At 42.3% G+C, this 26,019-nt stretch overlaps 1 protein-coding gene across 1 annotated transcript in view; it reads right to left on the reverse strand.

Annotated features, from left to right (window-relative positions):
• The window catches only part of LOC8025859, a 39,075-nt gene extending 15,136 nt beyond the window's left edge, over positions 1-23,939 (reverse strand). The window contains exons 1-10 of the mRNA XM_002399520.5: positions 23,663-23,939; positions 20,889-20,984; positions 19,045-19,118; positions 11,826-11,967; positions 9,551-9,619; positions 9,303-9,450; positions 8,628-8,794; positions 8,409-8,507; positions 7,124-7,212; positions 6,322-6,417 (exon numbers count right to left, since the gene is read on the reverse strand). Of these exons, the coding sequence (XP_002399562.5) occupies positions 6,322-6,417; positions 7,124-7,212; positions 8,409-8,507; positions 8,628-8,794; positions 9,303-9,450; positions 9,551-9,619; positions 11,826-11,967; positions 19,045-19,118; positions 20,889-20,984; positions 23,663-23,935 (1,253 nt within the window). The 5' untranslated portion in view covers positions 23,936-23,939. The remainder of the gene's footprint in view (positions 1-6,321; positions 6,418-7,123; positions 7,213-8,408; positions 8,508-8,627; positions 8,795-9,302; positions 9,451-9,550; positions 9,620-11,825; positions 11,968-19,044; positions 19,119-20,888; positions 20,985-23,662) is intronic.
• Between the last annotated feature and the right edge of the window lie 2,080 nt (positions 23,940-26,019).

Below are 26,019 nucleotides of genomic sequence, written 5' to 3' on the forward strand. Positions count from 1 at the left end.
CATCACGCCGCGCTCCACGACCGGAAGTCGTCCACGTCGTGCGCCTCAAGCCGTACTACGCGCGATAAGACTGCGAACTGTGATCTTGTGCACCGTTTGATAGGATTGTGTTTTGCGAGCCTCCGTATGTTCCCATTTTTTTGTTTGTTTCGCTCTGTTTTTTTGCCTTTTACGTGGCATCGAGACGATGCCTTTTTAAAGGGGGGAGTAATGCCACGCTCGTCAGCGAGCCACCGCGCGCGTGGCCGAGTGGTTACCGTGCTTGACTGTCGTGCAGAAAGTCTGGGTTCGATTCCACTCAGTGGAATGCTCTTTTATTTGTTCTTTCATTGCGTTCTCGGGAGTTCGAGAACATTCTCGTCAGATCGAGTTCTGAATGTTCCAGTCGCCGAACAATCTAGGCCGCTTGTTCCAGAACCCAACGCGCGTACATAAGGGACTCCGCGTGCTGATCAGCAGTCAGTCTCGCCCCAGCGTTCGACTCTGCTGCCACGCCGACTTCGCCCGCGACGCTCTATTATTATCTTTTGTACTCTTTTACTTTTGGCACAAGTTTAATGTGGCACAACGCCACATTAAACGTTTATTTCTTCTTGTTTATTTCCTGTTTTCTTTTGGTCACCACCCGTGACAATATGTTTCTTTTCACAACCCCCCCCCCCCCCCCCCCCCCGGTCAATTCTGCCCCACAACTTTTCCAGCTTCCTAGGAGAGGAAGACAACACTGCAACCTGGTGTTTGCTAGGCACTTTTTAATTCTATGGCTGACCTTGAGAGGAATGTACATGACAAGAGCTGACTAACAACTGAATGTTTATTAGGAAGAAACATGAAACCCTCGTTCGAGGTTTTCATGTTTCTTCCTAATAAAAGTTCAGTGGTAAGTCAACGCTTGTCGTAGCCGCCTCGGTGGCTCCGAGGCGAGAGCGCCTGCCTACGGATCGCCAGGTGGCGGGTTCGAACCCCGACCGAGGTGCCCGCAATATGGCGGAGGCTTATTGCGGAGAAGGCGCCGTGTAACCGAGCTTTCTGTTGCACGTCAAAAGATCCCCAGGTGGTCCAAATTAATCCCCAGTCCTCCGCTGGGGCGTGCCAGACGCCCGTCGTAGGTTGGGCACGTAAAACCCCCAAATTGGACTTTTGACTTTAGCGCTTGTCGTGTACATTCCTCTTACTCGTCCTTCGTCTAATATTTGCGCTTTTTCGGTTGTAGAAACTAGGCGTTGTCGATTGTAGAATGTCCTGTCACTTTCTTTTGTCCTGTAATTGAGCGACGCGAGTGCATGGCAACACACTTTGCTGTCGTTGTGTATCAAAAGACGAAAAAAAAAAAAGATAGGGAAAAGCGGCGTCACGGTGTTTCGTGTTACCGACCTGCCGCGGCCGCCTCCAGTCTCACTGCGTTTCGTGCCAGCCAATGGGCGGATGCGCCGCTTAGAGTTCAAAGCCTGATCGGATCCACTAACGACGCGATGTTCGAGAAAGGTCGCGGCCTGTGGTCGGGCGCCTAGGTGGATATATGGAAGAAAGACGAATAAAAGGGGAGGCTTTTTGGTTGGTCTTCTGAGCGTGACACTGTCTAGCGTCGTTGGCACGAGCCGGGGCCCAACGCGACATGTACCTGCATGTTACTGTGCATGTATTTCTATCGTAAAGTATTTTGCTGTGAATAAGTTGTAGTAACTCGTAATCATAAATCTAATTAGTCTTCAATATGAACGTTTGTTTTAAAAAGCTGATAATTGAGAAAAGAGTCAAAGCACAGGCTACTTGGTGGAAGTCAACCATTTCGTCGTTTACCCTGAGACTGGTTTTTTTTTAGAAGAGCAGAAGTAACAGAAAAAACAGACAGGTCTCAAACTCAGCTACAAGTTTATTTCAACAACCTCCTCTTATATAGTTCGTTCTCGTCGTCATCAACCAATCACATACGACTTGTCATCTGCACCGTGACTTTACAGGTTCCACTCTATCACAAAAGAAGCGGACACTCCCCACGTTTCCAAGTGAAAATGTTCTCGCAGAAGATATGCCTTACAAAGATTTCAAGCAACTCTTTTGTGTCCTCAGAATAAACAGGACAACAGCCCACAACAACATCCTACTCAAGACCGGTCACCTCCAAAATTATAGAAAGCAGACAATACCCTCCAATACTCACCACAGACAATACACACCAAAGAAGCCTTTCAGAATGACTAAAAAAAAAATAAAAAACACTTAAAACTGTAAAAATTGCTTGCAGCGGTTCCCTATTTGCATGGAAGGTTGACTAATACAATTTCTCAACGATCTAATCCTAATTGTTTCTATCACCACCCTTTTAACATCGTTGCTTTCCTTAACAACTACATCCGTTCCAGACCAATCCGTTGTGCAGTTTCGACACTCCTCCAGATGCTTAGCCAACTCCGAATTTGCTGCATTATTTTTAACATTCTTTTTGTGTTCTGTTAAACGATCGTTCAAACACCGAGAGGTTTGGCCTACGTACTTAAAACCACACGCCAAAGGAACCTCATACACCACGCCAACGCTACACGGCGCCGACTTTTCCTTAGAGCATGTGCAGAAAAATATGGCGTGGATGTCGTATTCTCGTATTCAGCACGAATTTGAGGTTAGATAGATTGACACCTTTTGAAACGGTTCAGAGGGGCTGTCAGAAGGCGCATAGGGAAAAGTCGGTGCCGTGTAGCGTAGGCGTGGTGTATGAGGTTCCTTTTGCGTGTGGTTTGTCTGTTGTGTGTATTGTGTGGTGTGTATTGTCTGTGGTGTGTATTGGAGGGTATTGTCTGTTTTCTATAATTTTGGAGGTGACCGGTTTTGAGTAGGATGTCGTTGTGGGCTGTTGTCCTGTTTATTGTGAGGATACAAAAGAGTTGCTTGAAGTCTTTGTGAGGCATATCTTCTGCTAGAACCTTTTCACTTGGAAACGTGGTGAGTGTCCGCTTCTTTTGTAATAGAGTGGAACCTGTAAAGTCACGGTGCAGAGGACAAGTCGTATGTGATTGGTTGATGACGACGAGAACGAACTATATAAGAGGAGGTTGTTGAAATAAACTTGTAGCTGAGTTTGAGACCTGTCTGTTTTTTCGGTTACTTCTGCTCTTCTAAAAAAAACCCAGTCTCAGGGTAAACGACGAAATGGCTGATAATTGAGGAGGCTCTGTGTTTTACCCTTGTAGCTTTCAAATAAGCACAGCATTGTTTTCTGCGACGTGTTGTAGTTCATGGAAGATGTCGTTGCCCACTCTAATATACAATAGTTTAGAATTAAAAAGATAATAATATATGTATTTTTTATCAATGTTGGTATAAAATTTCCCATCTTCTGCCTAAGAGAGCTTTGAGCTTAGCATTTTAACATGAGTTCCAGTTGAGCTCCTGGTTAAACCAGACACTCAGGAATTTCTGCACTCTCAGTCGTTCTATAATTACATTTTTGAAATGCACAAGTGTGTTGTAATATTGCTTTAGTTTATTGGGACGAATATTATATACTTTGTTTTCTAGTGTTTAATTACTTTTTTTAGTCATGCGGCTAGGTCAGCAAGATTAGTCGTCAATTCTAGCAATGGTTTAAAAGACGCAAAAAAAACAAAAAACATTCCTATTATTTGTGTACATGATAAGCTCGGAAGATCTCAGAATTGCTGTAATATCATTTATGTAAAGTAGGAATTTCTAATTATAATGCAATTAAATGCAAAGGTGCAAGCGAGCTGGACAAGAATGACGAAAGTAAACCCTGGAGAAGGGGAACAAGAGGGACATAGGACAAACAATTTCTCTTGTCGTTTCAAACCGAGATGTGCTGAACTGATCAAGCCACCAGACTGATCTGCTTACCACCGACAAACAACCATTTGCATCTCTTGAGTAGAACAAATATTGAACGTCTGTTTTTTTTTTGGGTTTTATTTTTAGCGAAGAAGGCGTTTGCTGACGTGGCGATGCTGATTCTACCTGTTCCAGACGCAGAGGTACGACCTGTCACCGATGCATCGAGTGTCGCTGTTGGTGCAGGTTTTTGGCAAAAAATCTCTGGCTGGCAGCCCCTCGGAATCATTTTTTTACAACTTAAGCAACCGGATCAAAAATAGAATACTTTTGCGTGCGAACTTCTGGCAGTGCTTATGTTAATCAAGAACTTTCGTCACTTCCTTAAGGGCTGGGACTTCCCTGTTCTCACCAATCATAAGCCCTTGACATTCGCCTTTCATTGAAACCACAGTGACTACACCGAGCATCAGATCAGGCGCCATTGCTTCATATCGGAGTTTACCGTCGATCTCCCTTATGACAGCGGCAAGAACAACACAGTTGCTAACCCGCTATCCCACGTCGGTACTATTTCATCGCCACAACAGACAGTCGACATGGAGGCTCCAGCAAGTTCAACTGCTCTAGGAGATGATCCCGAACTGCACTCCTTTCGTATCTCTCCTGGATAACTAAAGCTCGCCGACGTTCCCCTACTTCTCTCAACGGTAACAGTGACCTGCGAGATGTCGACTGGAGTGTGTCGAATATTCGTGCCACCAGCGTTTTGTCGTGCCTTGTTCGACCCCCTACATAACAAGAGCCATCCCGGTATCCGAGCAGCCCAGAAACTGCATGATCACCGCTCGTTTCTTCTGGCCCAGTATGAATCTGGATGTCCGTGGCTGGGCTCGAACGTGCCTCAAATCCCAACGCGTTAGGATCGCGCGACATACCATCACCCCCGTCTCACCCTTTCGACCACCAGATACTTAGACACAGAGGAGGCCTAGACAAACAGAGTTGGTCCAGGCCTCCTTGTTAGCATAGCAGAGTTCACAGGCAATCGGGGTTTAAATCTTTTAAATTCTGAAGCTATTACAAAAAAAAAAAAGAAAAAAAAAGAAATTCAGAGATGGAGAAACAAAATTATCGAGCCACAGCAGTAATATTGTTTGTGCTTGGTTGGCACGCTGTGAGGTAACAGGATGCCGTTAAACGGTCACGAAGAGAGGAGTCGCCATGTTTCCTGTATATATCCAAGAAATTGTTTTACGTAAATCCCCTTTTTCCAGGATGGCCATTACTGAAATAATGCGTATTTTTACTCGCGAAAAAAGAAGGCAGGCTCATCATGTCGCCAACGGGCACATGTAACATATAAATTTCAAACAAAATAAATATTGCTCGCGCTGCCAGCCAGCACGAGTAAAAAGTCAATTTCAAACAACGTGAATTTTGAAGTTAATTAATTGTCATATTGTTTCCAGTGCACAATTAAAATTCTTAGCTCCTACCGCGTTGCCTAAATAGACTCTTATTACAAGAAATATACTACACAATCATCTGTACAGGGGCCTCTGGCAAACCACACTTTACATCGCGACGGAAACAGGAGGTTCTTGCACTTCTAAAATTGCCCCTTTCTTTTTTATTTTTCCACAGAGCCATCGAAAGAGTCTGTCACTGACATTTAAGGAACGGAGCTCCGAAGAAGATGAGGCCATAAAATATTAAAAAAAATAAATAAAAACGATTAGACTTAAGGGGAACTCTGAGGTGGGTCTGTGAGCCCTATGTTAAGGACGCGTTAAGTCGGAGTCAGACTGCTCGTGCATCACAGAGAAGGCACGGGGTTGGCTGCAGACATGATGATAGAATTCTTTGCGGACAGGCCCCAGACAGTGTCTGCTGCGTCTTGTATGACGTATGAGCAGCGCGATTCCCGTTTTAGGCTCAGTGTTTTAACACAATTTCATTTTTTTTTCGTAGCTCGAAACATTTTTTTTTTTTTGTTCTTTCTTATTGTCCTCGAACTCCACCGAGCACTTTCCATTGATTGCAGAGATAGGCTCACCGACTGCTCTGGGGATAAGAGAGATATACGGGGTGGGGGTGGGGGGGGGGGGGGGGGGGGTTGTAAGGAAAACAACTTCGCATTTTGAGCCCTTCCGTGCTTAAGGTATCTGACGTGCATCTGCACGTCATATACCTTTGAGTATATTGAGAACCGCTGATTTGAAAACATAAAATGACTTTCTTACTGTAATCACCTCAAAAACTCGGCGTTAAAAAAAAGCGTTTCAAAAATGTCTATAAAAAAAAAACGCACTGCGGCCGAAGAGTTGCCTACAGTTGCGAAGTTTATTTATAGGGTTGTTCCGTCTATAGCGGCGTAGCCAGCGGCATCTTTAATGACTGAAACCTCTTCGATGAAAGCATTTCGTGCTTTTTGGCGAGTTTTATCTGTGAGAGACGGCTAAGATTTTTTTTTTAACAGAAATATAGGTCGATTTTGTTACGCCCTCCCAAAGGAAATTGGATAGCGAGGCTTACTTGACATATCTAAGCGCATGTGTAATAGAGCAGACGTTCAGAGCAGAACACCCAAACCCTATCAGCAGCTGACCAATGTAGATGAGGGTGAGGTTTCTGAAAAAAAAAGAAAAAAAAATCCATAAAACATACTGCCTCCTTTACATTCAAGAGCCAGACTAACATAGGAAATGACGCAGATTTGAGAGAATTGACTGGATATTAAAGGAAATCGTATTGAGTTACAAATGTTTCTAAGTTTACCCATGTCAAGATGACTCCGAGAATAGACCCTTTTAGCTGTTCATTAGGCAGCATTAGTGGTCGCAATTTTTTGGGCAAGAAGCATATATGAGATTGGATTCGAATCCTATTGCCTGTGGCTTACAATTCACTGGTTAGACCTAAACTAGAATATGTTAGTATGACTTGGCACCCTCATACAAAATCTAGTTCTAAAACATTGGAATGACTTCAAAGACGTGTTCTGAGCTTCATGAAAATTTTAAAATACTAAATCGCCTTCCTTGTAGATGGAAACCAACAATATACGAACTCTAGAGCATCGTAGAAGAATAGCTTTTTTAAAATTTTTGGACACTCTTTATGAAAAAAAAAATAACGCTGTCCTTGGAAAACAATGGACCCAGATATTAGGCGCAGCCAGTGGCCACTAGACGGCGCGGACTTTGGCAAAGGGTCTATTACATAGTGTGAGATGAGGTCTGTTTCGTAAGTCAAGCTGCATCTAGACAGCCGACCACATACGTCCGCTAAAGATAACAATGAGTGTGACGTTTTTTTTTTTGTTAATTGCACTTACGGTTGGAATGGCAGAAATGGAGCAGGACCTACAATAAGTAAAGCTATGACAATTAGCCCATTGCCAAACAAAATATAAATCTTTTCCATCTGCAAATGAAGAACAAAATCCCTTATAAAGAAATATGCAGTTGTACGTTTTACGAGATTCTCGCTTTCACAGTACGCCGGATCAGCTCAACCGATAAAAAAAAAGTTTATTACTGTTACAAATCGAAGTTTGTAAATGAGTGACCATGGTGTTTACGCCAGAGGCTGTAACTAGTCCAAATGCCATCAGGACGCACATCGTCGTTCTCTTCCTAGGACCCTGACATACGCCTCAAGCACACCAGCAGAGTAGAATACGTTTCCAGCCGTGTAGTTTCATCGGCTATAGAGGCCTGAGAGTCTAACCTTTATGTTAGCTTTATGTCGATTTTGATAAGCATCGTACCGGCATGTGGTCGTTTATTACTACTTGTCACATACAATACACGCCAAAACTTTAGTTCGACGAACAGAGCAGTGACGTCGACATAACGGCCCCAACTTTTACGAGAGGCTTGATGACGGTGCGATACTGCATATTACACAGCTAATGTACCTAGCAAACACTACAAAAAATAAATACAGAAAACCGTGAGGTTTTGCAGTAAAACAAAGAAAGCCCGATTAGTTTTTTTTATTCAGTCAGACGTACATCAGCAATTTTAATAAGTCTTATAACTCGGTTATTAAGCCACTCGCGAAAGTTAATACCGTGGGTTCAGCGCCAGTGCGTTGTACGTCGAAGTGATTTCAGGATGTATTAAATGTGACAAGGCGTGTAAGAATATACTCTTTATTTTCTGTGTGAACAGCTAGGCAGCAGTCGCACTTACCGAGTACATTTATCATCTACAACGTGAAATTATCGACATAATGAAAGGCCAACCTCACAATGACTAAACCTGTGAAATCTAATTTGCAGATTTCCTTTGTCCGGTGTACTATGTGCTTTATATTTTTGTATAAATAAACATAATTATATACAAAAGCACTTTTCTTATTTAAGACCAGTGAGTGGAGTTAAGAATGGGTGACGGGCTCCCCCAGCAATGTTTGAGATTTCATTTTAAAGATCTTCCCGAGGTTTTGGGTAACGACATTTATTAAAAGTAGTGCTAGCGCACGTTACCCGAGAAGCAGAACGAACGTTCGTTGTCAAGCATCTCCACCTTAACTGTTTATGCTCTTAGGGGTATGGATATTCAAAATATTTTTTTTAGCGACTTCACAAACTTGTTAACGTAGAAGACAGTTACCTTATAAACTGTGAGCATTCCGGCAATGAGTGGCCCAAATGACAGTCCACAGGACTTGACAGTAAACACGGCACCAACTTCGGTATTGGATAAGTTGAACTGAATCGTGAAACAGGTTGGAGAAAATTGGTGCATGAAAAATGAGTGTCTTTCACATGAACAAACTCTTTAGACCATTTTAGATTATTAATATCACATGCGCCAAATTAGTTTTCGTACTTGAACAAGGTAAGGCTGCAGGGTGGTGTCATTGTAGGCGGTGACACACGAGGACATTAGAATATGTCCGATGTTCACGAGGAACATGGGGTCCAAGAGCAATTTGTAACAATTTTTAGGCTGACTCAGGTGAAGATGGGAATGCGTGTCGTTTGACCCGATGTCTCCTGCTAAACAAAACAAAATATACAGATACATTCTGCACTGATGACACTAGCTCTCTCATATTAAAATGTTTTCCTAGAATCCGCGAGTAGGAGCTTAAAGTCTTAACAATACCATCTGACCTGAATTTAACATTCTTATAGCTCTACTAAAAGCTACTTAAGGCAAAAAAAGAAGGAAAACATGAAAGCGACGGCAGCATGATTAAACGAAGAAGTAATCGTTCTGAAGTAAACCGCAAGCCATGCATTTCTGTGCTCACAATGCTTAAACGCTAGGGTCCAAAAAAGATTGTAGTGATCCACATTTGTATTCTACAGGTCCTTAAATGCATACAAGTCAATCGATTGTTTGCAATAAAATTCATATGCAATAGGGCGGTATATTGGTTAATGATCTTGTAGAAACGCATGATGCCTGAATGAATGGGCAGGCTCAATTTATACGTTTTCAAGATTCTCAATATGCTATTGTAAATGAATGTAAACAGTGGAAGAGTGATTATCTTACCTTGATTGAACTCTTCCTTAATTTCGTCAACTCTGCCTCGGGACTCCTCCCTTTTTTCCAATGATTCTGGGTGAGGCACTGTGATGAATGGAATGACTAATACAAGAGCAATGGCGAACGCGAAGAACGGCGTTGGGTATTTCCAGTGCTGTGAAAGCAAGGAATGGTGTCAGAATGTTTGAGGTATAGCCAGACATTTTTACTAAAATGAATACTTATGAAAACGTTTTTATTATTTTATTACTTACATCAATAAAGAATCCCCCGCCGACTTGGCCAAGCAGACCTCCAATACCCGAGACATTCTCTTTTATGCCCTAAGAAGATATTCGCACATCGTCGAAACACGTTAAGCAAATACAATCGCAAAAACGACTCTATTTGCTGATGATTAGATCTACGGTGATATGACTGAAGTTTGTCTTTTCACCAGTGCGAGGAAGAAAGTTATTGAGAATGGAAATTTAAAATAATTAGGACAGCTCGAGCGCGATATGTCTTTACCCATTTACTCAGCGTATTCAGTGCACTCTGTATGAGCAATGTTGACTGTGTTTTCTGACAGCACGTCCGACTGTCGCAAGAACTCTTTTTCAATAAAATCTTGTAGTTAATAAAAAAAAAACCAGACTACCGCCACTGCATACCCTTCATGACTGCCACACATTCAAGTAGAAGCTATAGAGGAACCAGGTCAAATAATTGTAACCCATTGAGGATGGATTTTGAAACCTTGTCAACTGGAGCAATCGCTTCTATAAACGCTTGCCCATTTTCGGGATGGGGTAGTTCTATCAGAACAGGAGGAATTAAATGATGCCGGAATGGCCATGGAACCTTGCGACCAATATATTAGTTGCAAAAATCCCGAAAGGGCAGTCGTGAAGCCCGCAACGAAGCATGTAATTTCCTCTAAGCTTCTCCTTGTTACTGCAGCATTTACTACGTGATACTCAAAAGATCCACTGCTTTCGCTCTTTCATCTGCGTTGATCGTTGGAACTAGCACCACTAAATAATCTGTGCTTTAGACTACTGACTCTTCAATCATAATTATGCGTGCGATAGATGTTTCTAGTTGATGCTAGCTTTCGCTAAAGTACCTGACGAAATATGAAATAACTGCGTTCCGTTATCCTGCTTGCTAACTCAACTTCCAAAAGAGAAAAAAAAAATATCACCGAAGATTATATCTACTGTTCAACGGTCGCCTTTCATAACTATAATCGTTCTAGACAATGCCAGTGCGGCTCTAAGAAGCAAAATGGCGGCCACCACGAGCCGCTGGCAGCCGTAAACAAAAGTCATGTGACGTGAACGGACGAATGACTGCCTTTGTGGCGTCGGGCAATGGGGGAGGGGGCTGTCGATTCTGTGAGCCTACAGCTGTGTGGTGACTTCAGTCGGCGTTATGCAGTCAGTATCCAGAATTTCTTTCGGCGCAAGCAGAGTCTGTAGAGGGCGCTTTTCGTATCACTACAGTCCTTAAAAAAACTAGGTGCAGATGTGGAAACTTCGTCGGTTGACGCCATAGCAGATTTTAACGGTACTTACTACAAGTAATCAAATTAAGTGTAATCAATTACTTTTGGGGTAATTTTGTAATCATTTTAATTCATTTATTAGGAAGTAATAACAGCAGTAATCTGATTAGTTTTGGAAGTACGAAAGCTACTTGTAACCGTTACCTTTTTTCCCTACATCTTCTAACAGCGTGCTTTGCTCATACAAGATTTCGACCACGGAATCCTACTACCAAACTTTCAACAGGGATCTGGTTTACCAAAATTTATAGATTAATAACAAAAGTAGGTAGTAATTAGATGATTCGAAGTCTATAATAGACTGCACGAGAGGACCTGTTTTCAAACCTACAGAAAGCTTTGTCGCTTCGAAAATATGAAATAATAGCAAAAGTAACGGTTGCTTTTTTAAGTAATGCCAATTACTTTTCGTCTCGAGTAATAAAGTCATCTAATTGAATATTTTTCAGATAAAGTAATTGAAACTGTAATAGATTACTTTTTTGAGTAAAGTGTGCAAGTCTGCTCCCTAATAACGTTTATCACCAAAAGCGGCGCTGATGCAAATAGGAGTACAAAAAAAGTAAAAATAAACGAGCAAGTTGCAAACAATCTTGATGAACATTTTTGATAATATTTATAAAGCAGGTGTATCACTTCCTACGTGGTGTTTCAATTATTCGGAAAACAAATATGACCCCTAGTGTGCAAGTATAGTTGGCGTTTTAAAGCGTCCATCATTTTGACCCGTCCTTGTTATCTTGTGAAAGAGCAAACTCATCCAGCAACTTTCTCCCCGGCGGCCTCTCCGAAGCTACGTCTATCCGTTAGGTCCTCAAAGTGATCCAATCTCTTAACTCACAAAGTTAGCAGCGCACCTCGGGTGCTTAAATGTTTTCATAGAGAAATCTTGGCTACTGCGTGACCAAACTATTTATAGACCAGGTAATCTATGAACTATGGTATTACGCGAGGTTTATTATCAACATTGACGGGCTCACCATCCAGAGTCCTCCGTTGCTGTCTGAGGTAAAGACAGTGATGATTGAGACAAGGAAGATTGCCATGGCTGTTCCGCCAAAGGCTGCGTTGAAGATGGCGACTCCTACAAAACTATTCTCTTCGTCGATCCAATACATAGCCCTAGCAAACCAAAATATATTGAAGAAGATAATTGCAGAATACAATCAAATGCATACTTTATGGAGTATCTTCAATGTACGACGAAGCGCGTAAAAAAAATGATTTTATAGACAAGCTCCCTCTGTGCAGGACGTAATTAGCATACCACACGTCGAGGCTGGAATACATGGGTGAAAAGTCAACCAAATATCGTACGGAATTCAGGACACGCGAAAAGTGTGTGCGCTTTGAATAAATGTATTCAGGGCATACGAAAGGCCCGGTGCTTTGCAGAAATGTACAGACGCGTGAATATTGCTTACTAGCGCATTTATGGACCGTGGTAGGCATCAAGTAGAGAGTATAACGTGATCATTTCCGAAATAATTGCTTAGAACTACTAGTCAAGTTATCAACAATTGACCTTGAGTGCCTCATTCAAATTAGAATTTTTTCCCGTCATCAGATTATTACATAGACGTTTGATTTAATTTCATTATTTTTTACTCCCAGGAGCCGAGGGCAGTACAGAGAGGAGTAGGTTAGTTATTGAAAAATACAAGAATATAACGCTAACAAGGAAAGCATACATCAATATACTTAAAGAAGGCAAGGAACACGTAAATACAAAAATTACAAACATCATTAAGGTACACTATTAATAAAAATTGTAATTGCGCTTTTAAAATCAGCGCCGTCAGTTGTTGTAACAGTTGATGTGGAAAGGCGGTTCCAATCAATGGGTGTCTTTGGAATAAACGAAGCCTTGGAAATAGAGGTGCTACAATGGCAGATGACCATTTTTTGTTGGTGATCTATGGATGATGATATGAAAGATGACTCTAAAAATAGCGTTCAACCGAGTGCCGGGTTTAGTGATAAGTCTTGTGAAATAAACATAAATGATATATTTCTTCTGCGAGAAGAGAAGCTAGACAATAAAATATTCTTTAATTGGAGTGACACATGGTTGAGCGGTGATAGTTTGAAAGGATAAAACAAGCAGAAAGATTTTTAATTGATTCAAAAGCAGACGCAAGGGTGATTCCAAGGTCCCAGATAGAGGTTGTATATTCAAGTTTAGTACGGAATAGAATTTTATACATAATTGGCTTTAAATAATCAGGAGTGACTAAAACCTTTCTTATAGGATAACCAATTAAGCGATTAGCATTGTTTGTGGCATATTCAACACGGTGATTCTAGGAAAAGTCATTGAAAATATGAACACCGAGGTATTTATAGGAGGAAACAGAAGGGAGGGAAGAATGTTTAATGTAGTAAGGAGGGCAAACGTTATTTTGACGAGACACTCTAATAGACCTACATTTAGGAATATTAAGTTCCATAAGCCATTCTGTGCACCAGTGGGTTACTTTACTAATATCAGTTTGAAGGGCAGAGATGTTAATCGTTAAAGATGTTTTAAAATAAATAACACAGTCGTCAGCATACAAGCTAATAGAGGAAGATATACGCATAGGTATGTCGTGATTATATATGAGAAATCGCAGTAAACCAAGAGCGGAACGTTGTGAGACACCGGAGTTAACACGAGAGGATGAAGAGCTGGTTCCGTTCACATGTACAAACTGACATTAGTTTGTTAGAAGCGATTTTATCCAACCGACTACATTAATACCAATGTTTAGGTAATGGAGCTTATGTAAAGGAAAAACGTGAGAAACCTTTTCGAACGCTTTTGAGAAGTCAACGAGTATGTAGTCAGTCCTAGAACCTTGGTCGAGTGTGACATGAAGGTCATGAGGAAATGTTAGAAGTCGAGTTTCGCAAAAATAAAACCTTCGGATAACATGCCGGGCTGAATTAAAAAAAAAAAAAAAAAAATATATATATATATATATATATATATATATTTGAGTCCAAACTATTAACAATATTATAAGAAATCACGTGCTCAGGACGTTCGCACAGAAAACTCGTTAAAGAGATGGGACGAAAAGTTGAAGGATTATGTTTATTGCCAGCTTTGTGCAGGGAAGTCACCTTTCCCATTTTCCAGTCTCTTGGTAGCATTGTTGTACACGTTCCTCAAAAAAGGAACGAAGGCTCGTTCCTCGTTCCTCGTTCCTTGCGATTTTCGGAACGCGTTCCCGTTAAAAGTTCCATATGTGGAAAAGGAACTCGTTCCTGTTACAATTAAAAAATATGAAACGTATAGTTTGATTTATGTTACATTTGTATTCTACTGATTACCATATTTTGTTAGATCAAGCAGCGTCTTCTTTTTTTATCTCTCCCATCAAATGGCAACATACGAATTTGAATGCAGTGATGGAAGGACACCAGAAGAAGAAGACAAGCGGAAACAGGGTTTCATTAATTGATATATTTACCTTTACAAATCTCAGCTTTCAACCATAGGTGGGCGGTTCAGACGAGCCAAATGTACTGTTACTTCGCATTGAACGAGCGTTTTACAACAACCTTATACGTTTTAATCTAATAAATACCCTTGTTCGAACATAACAACTGTTGCTTCTCGATGTTGCTGTCTGTAAGACGAGCAAGTGATGAAGAGAGTAGGGCTTTTGGAAGGTCAGTCTTGAAAACTACAAGTCCTTCGTCAAGGTTGGATTCTTTGTTCAGTTTAAAGGTGGAGGACGAGAGGAAAAGAAACAAAAATTAATTTTTGTGTTTATTTTTAGTGACCAATATTCGGGATGCAAGGATGCGTTTGATGTCAGGTAACCTGCACTTTTGTTGTAACTGTAGGTCTTTTTGGGAAAGTTCAGTGATGGCTGTAGTCGGCCTTATATTTCTGGATGTATGATTATTCGTGGAAAGAAAGAAAATAGCATAGTTTCAGGTTTCCCTCACTTTGTGTTTTTTCCTTCGACTACAAGTTTTACTTTTTATACCGCAGGCTCGGGCATTGAAAAAATATACAAATGTCTACTAGCTGTCCTTCACCCGACTGTTACCAAGTGAGGACAACACAAAATAAACCATAGGATAAGTAACCAAAAAGGTAGCGAGATCCTGCACTTTGTAATGATATTGTTTTTATATTTTAGAATTTCTCTCTTAGAAATAAAATACAAATTACCCCACTGGACAAAAAAAAAAGGAACGCCGTTCCTTTTTCCGTTCCAGTAAAAATGTAACGCGTTCCCGTTCCAGTTCCGCCGATGCAAAATAGAACGGCGGCGTTCCTTCGTTCCTCCTAAAAGGAACACGTTCCAGGGACGCCGTTCCGTACAACACTGCATGGTAATACCTTTTGTTTGAGTGATTGGGTGAATATTTTAGATAATATAATGCTGAAATACACTTTTGTATATTAAAAAAATAAACTTGACACTAATTTTACCTATCCCTGCTGCAATTGATTTTTTTAATGCTTTCAATAATTTAGACTATACCTTCACAGTCTATAATAACAAAATGCATTTGGGAACTTCCCAGACTTGAAGCATCGGACAGGAAGATGTAACGAGTATTCAAAAAAATCGAACGAGCAGATCATTGAGTACAAAAGGGAACCGATTACCCGGCACATCTACTCCGTCATTGTCCTTGACCTTTACATCGTAACATGAAGTAGGTTTAATAAGTTTCTAAAATTGACAGAAATTATTTATTAACATTGATGGCAACCCAACATAAAAAGAAGTGACTTTCGTATCATCAGCTGCTTTTTTTATATGCCCCAGGAGCAAGATGATGCCCTGCCCAGCGCTGTTCGTTGCTTTAGAGCTTAACAGCATTATATATTCGTTTCTTTTTATTTGCCAATCTTCTCAATGTTACGATATACCATAGTGATTCAGGTGATGATGATACGGTGTGAAAGGGCACATGAGCAGTTATACTTGATGCTACCTATTCTGTAAATAAGCACCCGTTATTTTCCACTGAACGCTCCTCAAGGCATTGCATGTAGTCATCGAGAAAGAGGTTCAGATTACTATTGCTAACATCAAAGTCAGCCCTCGCATAACCATTACTTTTTTTAGTTTCCTTTGACTTATAGCATTTAGGAATATTTAATAAAAATGAAATAGAAAATGGTCACTAAGGTCAGGCATTTGCGTAAATGAAGAGATAAGTTCGGCGGATGATCTTAATATATGGTCCGCCAGAAAGGAGGTAGATATGGTAATACGCGGAGGTTGCGTTACCATTTGCCACAAATTGAAAACGAAACATATTTTAACCAATTCGCTGCACTCTGAAGAAAAATGGCGAGCAAAGTAGGCACATCAATTCAGTCTATGAAAGGCTAGATTAAATCAAGTAACAAAATTAGTGGTGCACTAGCAAATCAAACGATGACAGTGTTTATCGCATCATGAATCTTTGAGATAAAAGTTGCACTTGCAGCGGGAGGACGGTAACACGCCCCTAAATGTAGTTTTTTTTTTTTTTTTTTTTTTTTTAAGTGAAGACCGACCCATGGTACTTCAAATTCAGGAGCGATGTTGATGTGAAAGGAATGTGTATTATCTGCTACTGCAATCAACACACCGCCACCGTTCCTTTCCTTCCTGTCATGATGGTATAGATTAAAATGTTTCTGATAGGGTTAAATTTTTCTACAATGTATTTTACTCGACAACCAGGTCTCTTTAAGACTTACAATGTCCGCACTAGAGGAGTCCGCAATGAACGACAGTGCGCTTAGGCATTACGCTTCTAATATTAGTAAAAATAAAAAAAAAAATTATTCAGACCTGGTACTATATTGGTCCTAACACTATTCTCTGAACGTTATGAGGTATTTGAAGCTTGGTTGGAAATTCCGGCGTTATTAATATTTTAAGTATTAAGCTGAACAGCTGGTGCGTGGTTTGAGGTTCCTGTGTTAAGACCCAGTGACTTCGGATCGGGCCCATGAGAGTTAAATTCGCTAGCCGAGTCTTTGCTAGGCGAGTATGTGTAACATTTTTTTGCTAATAAGTAGTCTGTCAAAGCTTTAATTAAGTTGAGGTTTTGTAAACAGTAGAAGTCTCTGCTGAGCAAAACGCACCGACGGAATGCAGTCTTCTCTAACAAAAACATGCATTCCTTGATCTTGTAGGCTATCGAAAGCACAGACTCCTCAGCTTTATAGGAAAACAATCTCGCGACTATTGGGAGATTCTTTTGATGATTTTACATACCAAGGTGGTGTGCCCTTTCGATGGGTGACTCTAAGAGTTGAATTCATAATATCTCAAGACACACGTATTCGCCAGCGTTTTCCGATTGCGCCGAATTTTCTATCTCGGCATCGCGAAAGCCGAAAAAAGAGGAGACTAGACCCGCACTCTCTGCTCTCCGCGTCGTCACCGCGCGCTCTGAGCTCCGATATCTCAATTGCAGCGGACGCTATCTGTGGATCCGATACCAGACTTTTGGTGACGGCTACCGTTTTCATAGTTGGAAGTTCTTTTTCCAAATGATTAACGTGTGTTGCCAGATTATTCACCAATGTCTCAGTGTCGCGCTGATTTACTGTTAATTCATGAAACTTCTCGAAGGATATCTCTTTTGCCTGCCTGCAGAGTTTGGATGATATTAAAAAGAACGAAAACAAAAATACTTATTAAGTAGTTCTTCTTGCGTCTTGGTCGTGGGACCAGGGTTTGTTTCGACATCACCTCTGAGTAGTAATAGGATGCCGCATCTAGCACTTCGGAAATATGCAGCAAACCATACACAAGCAGTGCGTTGCAGTTCTAGACATTCAGAGTACACGTTGTTGGGTTTAAGAAAAGTAAATTCTGCTCCGCGCTATTCTCTGGCGAATATCGACTGTCTAGATAGTCCGCCATACCGAAACAAAAGAAAGAGAAGAGCGAAAAATCTCCGCGCTGGAGGAAAGAGCAGAGCGGGGCGTGCCTCTTTGCGATCACAGGACCATTAGTGACGCACCTCTGTCAGATCGGGTTGCGATGATGCCCCCGCTCTCGCTGTGAAGACTGACGTCGCTACCGGGTTGGTCTTCCGCCGCTGCTTTGCATGTGCCATTATTACACCAGTTTCTTCACGACTTAATTTTTCAAGACGTGGATCAGAATTCAGTTATATAAGTTCTACGAACTGCGATGATATACCTTGACCATAGGTATATCAAAATGTATACCATGGCTAGCGTATTAGAGCGCGCTAGTCAAGGTATACATTCTTATATACCTATGGTCAAGGTATATCATGGCTGTTTGTAGAAATTATATAAATAAACTCTGATCCACGTTTTGTCAATTTAAGTCGTGAATATACTGGGGTAATAATACTACCTGCAAAGCAGCGGCGGAAGACCAACCCGTTAGCGACGTCAGCCTTCACAGCGAGAGCGGGGCGTCATCGCAACCCGATCTGACAGAGAAAATCCCCCCCAGGGTGTAAGATAGACAGGTGGGGAAACGAGAGCCAAATGAGCGACCGGATTGTGTCCCCCTCGGGTTTCTCTTTTTCTGTGGCGCCATCTATGTGGAGCACCGCGAGCTCTCACTCTAGGTGGGCGACCGGCTAAACTGACGGAGATAATTTCTCGTGGATTTTCAATGGAAGACTGTCGTGCTCTCGGTTTGTTTTGCGCACTCTCCCAAAGAATTCTATGCAAATCCGATTCCGATTTGTTTCTGTTTTTTTCCTCTCACCGCAGCGCCATCTGTCGCAAGTCGGGGGTACCCGCAAGCAGACGAGTACACAATCCGGTCACGGCGCTGCGGTAGACTTCTATGGGCCGTTTCCCCACCTGTTTATCTTACACCCTGATCCCTCCTAACATTTAAAATTGTTAGGGTGGATTTTAGATTGTTTATTAGCGAAACTTCACTTTCCACTCTCTACTTGACGTCCGTCGCGGACATCTACGTTACCACGAAGGATGTTTCTTTATTTCAAGCGGCGTTTTTTAATTCTTCTGCCTCTAGTGAGACACCCTCCATATAACATTTCACTGGCTGATGAATTTACGAAATATAATCTACTATATTCGGTCACTTTATTACAAGGTAGGCAGGACAGTGAATCGTCTGCTCCCCCAAAACAAGGCTAATAGGCTGCACCTTAACATGCCTCTGCAGCAGCCATGATTAAATGAATGTGGTGAGTAGATATCTCATAGTGTCTTGCGTCTAAACTCACCCACAAAGAAGAGCGTAGATTGTAAGACCTGTTACTGCTATCATATAGGCAAACTTGAGTGATTTTTTGGTTACCTGGAACACAATGACATAGCGTAAGCATGGTAGATAAAAAGAAGAACAACAACATTGTTTTGATGCACGTGTTTGTGCTTTCTGGCAATATATGTCTAGAATTAATTCTGCGCATTATATATTTCTTACTCACATTCTACGCGAATCAATATAAACAAACCGAAGAAGCGGAAATCATTCATAACCTTTAATCAAAAGTATCCGTCGCACATCGAAGCTTAAGGCGTACATCTAGAGTGTGGAGCCACAGATGGCGTAATACAGAGCGTCTCTAGATCTCGGATGCCTTTCGGCGCAATGTTTTGAGTACTTAAGTTAGAGAAGGGTGGAAGAAAGACTTTCACAAGGATGAATTTTTATTTAAGGCGGGATTCGCTGTACCTAATTAAAACCATTCTGGCGACATTGGAGGGTTCACGTCCCACACGTGCGTTTGGATACATGTTTGTGTGATGCACTGCGATCTTGAATTATGTGCCCGATAACCTTTAGATATGTGTCTTCAATTTCACGATGCTCTCATTTTTGCTATACCTCGTCTCGCCCTACGATCGACTAAAGGCAAAAGCTACGAACCGCCAGTTACAATCACTGGCCACTTTAAAATTGTGTGGTATTTCGCATCGATGCACGTATCGGTGCCCGCGTCTCGGATCACTGATGAGGGGACGGGTGGACAGGGGTTCGAATCGAAGAGCACTGAGTGGCTCAACAATTTTACATTGCAAAGAAAGCCACGACATATAGGCTCTTTGCAGCGTCGAAGCTATAGAAATGATGCAGCATTTTTGAATTCGAGCATTATTCGTCCACCCCTAATCAATGTTAAGCGTGTCATTGTATAGCGTGGAACGTGAGTGGACCTGGCGGACCGTGGCTTTGGCCTTTAGTTCATCGTTGGATGAGACAAATTATAATAAGCGTAATCCCAGCAGTGACGTTGAAAAAAAAAAAGACGTCAGCGGTACGAGATTTGTTATATAGAGAAGTGAAGATACTTTGTACCGCAGCTGGGACGCTTCTTCGATTGGTGTGTTTACCGCTTTTCCCGTTTGTTCATTGCAAGGGCTCCCGATGTGGCAACAAAATGTCTCTCGGGAGACGCGTCGTGTCATGCTGTCGGGTGTCGCGATCCTGGTGTTGATCGCTGAAATGCTGGCAAAAAGGGCGAGTGGAAGCAAGTGTCGCTGTCGTCGCGGCGTTCTCTCCCGCGTCTGCTTTGTTTCCGTCAACTCTCCGCGGCAGTAGAGCAAGTTTCAGCAAAGCAGGCGTCTGCTACATTCATCACCGCTGCTATAACACCGCCAGGATCGAGGTCGGCGAATGCACGAAACTTGTATGACGTCATCAAGCGGAAATCGAGGGACTACTTTTCTGGATGCGGTAAACACACCAGTCGGAGACGCGCTGCAGCATCATAATACTAACGTCTGCTCCATCACTCTTTCTACTGGACTTCCGTGTCTTCAACTATCAGGCCGATCACGCATCGCCGCTCGTTCGTCCCATAATATTTCAGAAACTATGAGCTGTATCTAAATGAGAACCACAATAATATAAATTTAGGTAATAAAGTTTTTTTCTTCTTTTGATTACTCTGCAACTTTGAGCTCTGCAAATATAGATGATGTTAAAAGAACGCACGGCTGAGAGCCTACGGCGTGTGACAACGACTCTATTTAGTGTCTTTCGTGCCTCGTGACATGACGAGAATGCTTACCCGCTACGAGCAAATATTTCGTTATTAGAGAATACAAAAAAACGACATACCAGAATTTCGGCCAGAAAGCTCCCTGGCAGCATCAAGGCATTGAATACCGACAACGTGGTACCGAACAACCAAGTGTTGTTTCCTCTTAAGGCCGCCTGTCAACAAAATAATTTTTGGACAGATAAATATAATTCACTCGGTATTAAACCCTGATTAACTTATCACTTAGGCTTCGCTTCGCCAGTCGGTAGTGTTCTGCCGCTGCGCTAAACACTCACGGCCAGCGCAACACGATTCGTGTTTAGTATGTACTTGTTTCAGGGACAGAAATACTAAACAAGGCCATGTAAACAGGGGATTGAAGTCAGAAATCCCCACCTGTTCTAAAAAAAAGGAAGTGATTTCAAAGATGTAATTTGATACGCTATAAAAAGAGCACTCAATATAAGTAAATTTTTGCTTCTTGTTGATGTAGATGACTGTGCGAGACGTCAAGGAACGAGTGTAACGCGATAGATAGCAAGCAATGCGGAGCGCAAGCTTGTCTGGTTCTTGCACAGGGGTTGCGATGACGTCAGTACGCCGAGCTCCCATTGGCTCTGGTTGGAAGGATAGTGGGTAGACCCCAATGCTAGCTGCCTTCAGGTCTACCCACTATCTTTTGAATCGGAGCCAATCAGAGCTCGGCGTTCTGACGTCACCACAACCCCTGCGCAAGAAGCAGACGAACTTGGGCTCTGCATAGTCCCTGACAGTGTAAAAAAACGCAGAGCGCGGTGGGTCTCGAGTACTTTATTATCTCTCTGCAACCAATGAAGATGCGGCAGAAGAACAAATTACGATGCAAGAAATCTGGATGTAGTAAGATCCGCTCCAGGTTTTCTTTTTATGTGCCGGTGGCTATAATTGCTTATTTTTATAAAAATAATATTTTGATTATTGATCCTTGGTGCCACATTTCATTCAAAGATTTGTTATCCGTCATCAAAATAGGCATTTGCAGTTACCTTTTACAATGGAAACACTGCTTAGCATTAGTCGGTAGAGATTTAAGGCTATATGTTATAGGTCGTCCTACCGAAAGTAAACAGAGAATAAACCCGCCGTAAGCAACCAGTCCAAATTGATAGCGGAGCAAGACGCGCCCTCGCGGCAATGGACCTTTTTCAAGAAGCGTTCTGCTCACGCGCGAGCGCCCGACGCGAAGCGGCGGAAGTCGGCACGAAAAATCGAGGAAATTCGGAAGGAGGCTGTGGATCAGCGAGTAGAACACGTAATTGCAACATATATATAATTGTGTTACACAAAAAAAGAAAGTGGACGGTAAGAAAAACGCGACGTTTACGAGGACGCCACGGATGCCCCTCTGTAAAGCTAAGTTGGGCACGCGCCGCAGCTCAGAGAGCGAAGAAACTGGTAGCGTAGCTCCCATCATCGGATGGTATCACAGGTAGGTCACCTCCTCGATTTTTAGTTCGTGCATTCACCGCCTGGTGCCGTCGGTATGTGGAAAAGGTCCATTAGGTGACTCGGACTACTCGCCGTCCTTTCACGAACCGGCTGCTGGCTTTCTTCGGTGCGGGCATTGGATCTGTCTTATGTGGCTTGGTTTCAAGATGTTGATTTAAGTGAGTACCGCGAGGTGGACGTTACTTAGCTGCAAATATCGGAATAACAGGGGCCGAACTTGTACAAATCTATGATTTTATGTACCACGTTAAACGGTGTAAATGAAAAAAAAAGAGCGACTTTCACTTAATTAGCTTTTTTTCAAAAATCGGGTCACACTCGTGCCCCCTGACGTACGCTGGCCGATCCATAACATTATACTCCGAAGATTTGTTTCAAATTCAAAGTGTTATGTTTAAAGAAATATTATAATATTTTTTTTCAATGATGGCCACCGCATATACAGCCTGTCCCCCAAAACATTTACAAAGCAAAATGGCCCATAAAAATCATAAAAATTGAAGTACCACTCCTTACCTTTTCTCAGATATGCCTTTTTCTGGTTGAATTAACATATACAATTTTCAACTCCTCTACTCCCAAGATTACCAAAATAATAAATCAAAAACTGAATTTTCAATGGTGAAGCGGCAGCTGTCGGAGGGAGACCGAACGACGGCTATGCTGGCCCAGCTTATTCAAAGATGGCGCCACCGCTGCTCACACAAGTGCAGGTGAGCGCAGGCATCAGGGCGGGCGCTTGCAGTCACCAAAGCCGGCGAAAATACGTAAAAAAAAGTTAAAAAGTTTATTCTCTCTCTCTCATGAGACAAATCAAACAGCAAAAGCAGATGTAGAAAGCAAGTGATAATAAGGGTAAGTGATCTGTAAAAATCATTCAGCTTCTTTATTTATCACAATCTTTTGCTTCGACGCTCGCCGTTCTGAGAACGCGAGCTAATAACTGAATTATCAGCTTGCATTTTCGTGGATATCCGAAAAACGAACTGAAATGCGCGCTTGAAAGAGAGTTCTGTGCGAGGTTTGTCACCCTGCGCCCACTCCGTGGCTTGCCGACATGGGTCCCCATCTCTGAATAAGCTGGGCAAACATGGCCGTTGTTCGAACTCCTTCCAACAGCGGCCGCTCCTCCAGTGGAAAATTAGTTCTTGAATTATCATAATAGTTCTATTTGGAGTAGATAATTGTAGTTCTAGTTTGTTAATTGGGCGACTAGCAGTCGGCTTTGAAAAAAGTTACAGCTTGATACGCCAGTCGCTGAAGTTTACGGGCCATTTTGGTGCGTAAACATTTTTTTGGGACGCGCTGCACTTCCCGTGAATTTATGAAGTTAGAATTTCGACCTCGCTTTGTGTACACTTACGAGAGCTGGAAAAAAAGGGGCAAGTAGAGAGGTGATCGCTGCGACCCAAAATGTCTGATAGACGTAAGGCAGGCCCCAGACTGAGCCCCTTAGCTTCTCGCAGACAGACGATCGCTTGGGAGACTTTTCCGCCTCTTCCGGACTGTTCTGCGGCCTATCTTCGGAGTGTTCGGGAACTGAGTTGTTCTCCCGATGATGTGAAAACTCTGCCGACCCATAGTTGAATCTCGACCGTGACCCATCGGACACCTTCGGCAGGAGAGGGGTTGACATAGTATCTCCTAAAAAAAAAAAAAAAAAGAAAACGGTGGCGAATTTAGTCATTTTAGGCAGGGCTGAGCTTTTGTGCCAAAGGACTCTTCTGTTGAAAAAGATAAAAGAAAACGTTCGGCATTATATTTACTGACAGTTTAGGAAACTCAGGACGTGGCAAATCCCGTGCCTCGTATTACCACTCCGCAGCCAATAAAGGGTGACATTTGCCTACCAGAAAGCTGAAGAACCAATCGCGGAGCAACAAGCATGAAGGTAACAAGCCACACCCTGCGTTACTCATACTGTCAGCGACTATGCCAAGCGTACCGCACTGGAAAAATGATCCGTCCGCAGGGGAGCCACCCGGCGCCACTTCAAGACAAGCTTATTTCCCTATTTCTAAGCATTCATACGACACATTTAAGAGCCCTCTCTCTGGACCATTTCTTGATTCAGTGGAACCGTGGTTCGTGCGGAAAGGTTGCCTGATTATGCAAGAATACATTAAATAAACGTTTCTTTTTACCTACATATGTTGAGAAATTTACATCTGTTCGCGATTTCTAAAGCTTCGCTTTCTAAACTATCAACAGATCTCCAGCTGGTAATCAGGAATTGTTCTAAGACCTATTCTTTTAACCGTCGTCCTTTCACAGTGTCAAAATAAAAAGAAGAAAAAAGTAAAAAAAGGACTGCGAGTTTATTTTCCTGAAGAACAGGAAGACAACCAAACCACCGCGAACAATAGAAATATCCTAACGAATAACAAATCTTATAAACGATATTAAAAATGCTATGTGCGCTGGAATAATCAGTACGATGTTTCACTTGCTCATGGTCCTTGTACATATCGTATTGCTCAGACCTAAGCCTATTTTGAGCTTGGTCATTCACAGGGATCGTTCTATTGTTCTGCAAAAAAATAAACTCACAATCTTTTTTTTTTTTTAAGTATAAGTCACCGACATTTATGATACGTAATATGTTGAGGAAAACCGACCTTGTTAGCATAACACACTGTGCTGTTATTGATGCGCGTACTCATGGCTTCTTGTTATGGATAAGCATAACTATTTATGAAGGACCGGTGGTATCAGTATAATTATACGAATGACCCTTTTCAGAGTGCTACTCACCGATTATGTTTCCTCTCGAATATCTAACTCGCAATATTTTTCCGCAACCGTGCCCAAGCGCAGCATATGACGACACAACATCAAGCCGTGTTCGTTTTCAAGGAGGATTGCGCGTTGCCAGCTCAGCACCTGTTTCGCTAACTATATACTCACATTGGCGGTTGCTCAGGGGGGCTCATTTTTTGTTGTCGTTGTTTTGTGTCTAATGTAACGTTGCTATGCGTCATTCCGAAGCTGCGCACTGGTGCGTTTCCCGCTCGGAGTAGAACAGGAGCACTCTAATGATGATTTCGTCGGCGGCCTTGTCTTCTGGTTTGGCGTGCGTACTGCATGCTATAGAGGTAGAGGTACGAACGATGACGCATGCTTGTAGAACGCAGCCTGTGAATAAGATTGCTGTCGATGTCTGCGGCTTGGCACGGGGTGGCGCGACTCTTCTACCCATACTCGCAAAAATAATCGCACCGTAGATACTGATCTCTGGTCTGGTTGACGTACTGCCTAGCGATTTCAAGAGTTCGCGCCACCGCGAAGTAACCCTACGCGCGAAGGTTTAAGATAATGCAGCGGAAGATCCCCAGGGAGACTGTACAGGGAGACTTCACAAGAGCACCAGACTGCGAGGATTGTTCCTCGTCTTCGGCCCTATCTTAACGAAATACAAAGTTAGTGTTCTTAGCAACCGTTTCAGACCAGTTTAACTCGGAGTTTGGAACAAACCCAGATGCTATAGGGTGTTCTATCGTCGCTGACAGCTTAATGCACACGGTGCGGGACTGGTCTGCGTTGTGATATCAGCCGATAGAACACCGAAGAATGAATCCTAAAGCTAAATACGTGAACATAGTCGCACATAAACACACGACGTGAACATAAGGTCAGGCCCTGCGCTTCTTAAACTGTCAAAGTATAACACCACATTTCTTTTTTTGATACCGGGGCTTTATTGTTTCCGGCACGCTATGA

The sequence above is a fragment of the Ixodes scapularis genome, unplaced genomic scaffold, assembly GCF_016920785.2.
Source record: "Ixodes scapularis isolate PalLabHiFi unplaced genomic scaffold, ASM1692078v2 PGA_scaffold2__306_contigs__length_199485367, whole genome shotgun sequence".
NCBI classification, from domain to species: domain Eukaryota; kingdom Metazoa; phylum Arthropoda; class Arachnida; order Ixodida; family Ixodidae; genus Ixodes; species Ixodes scapularis.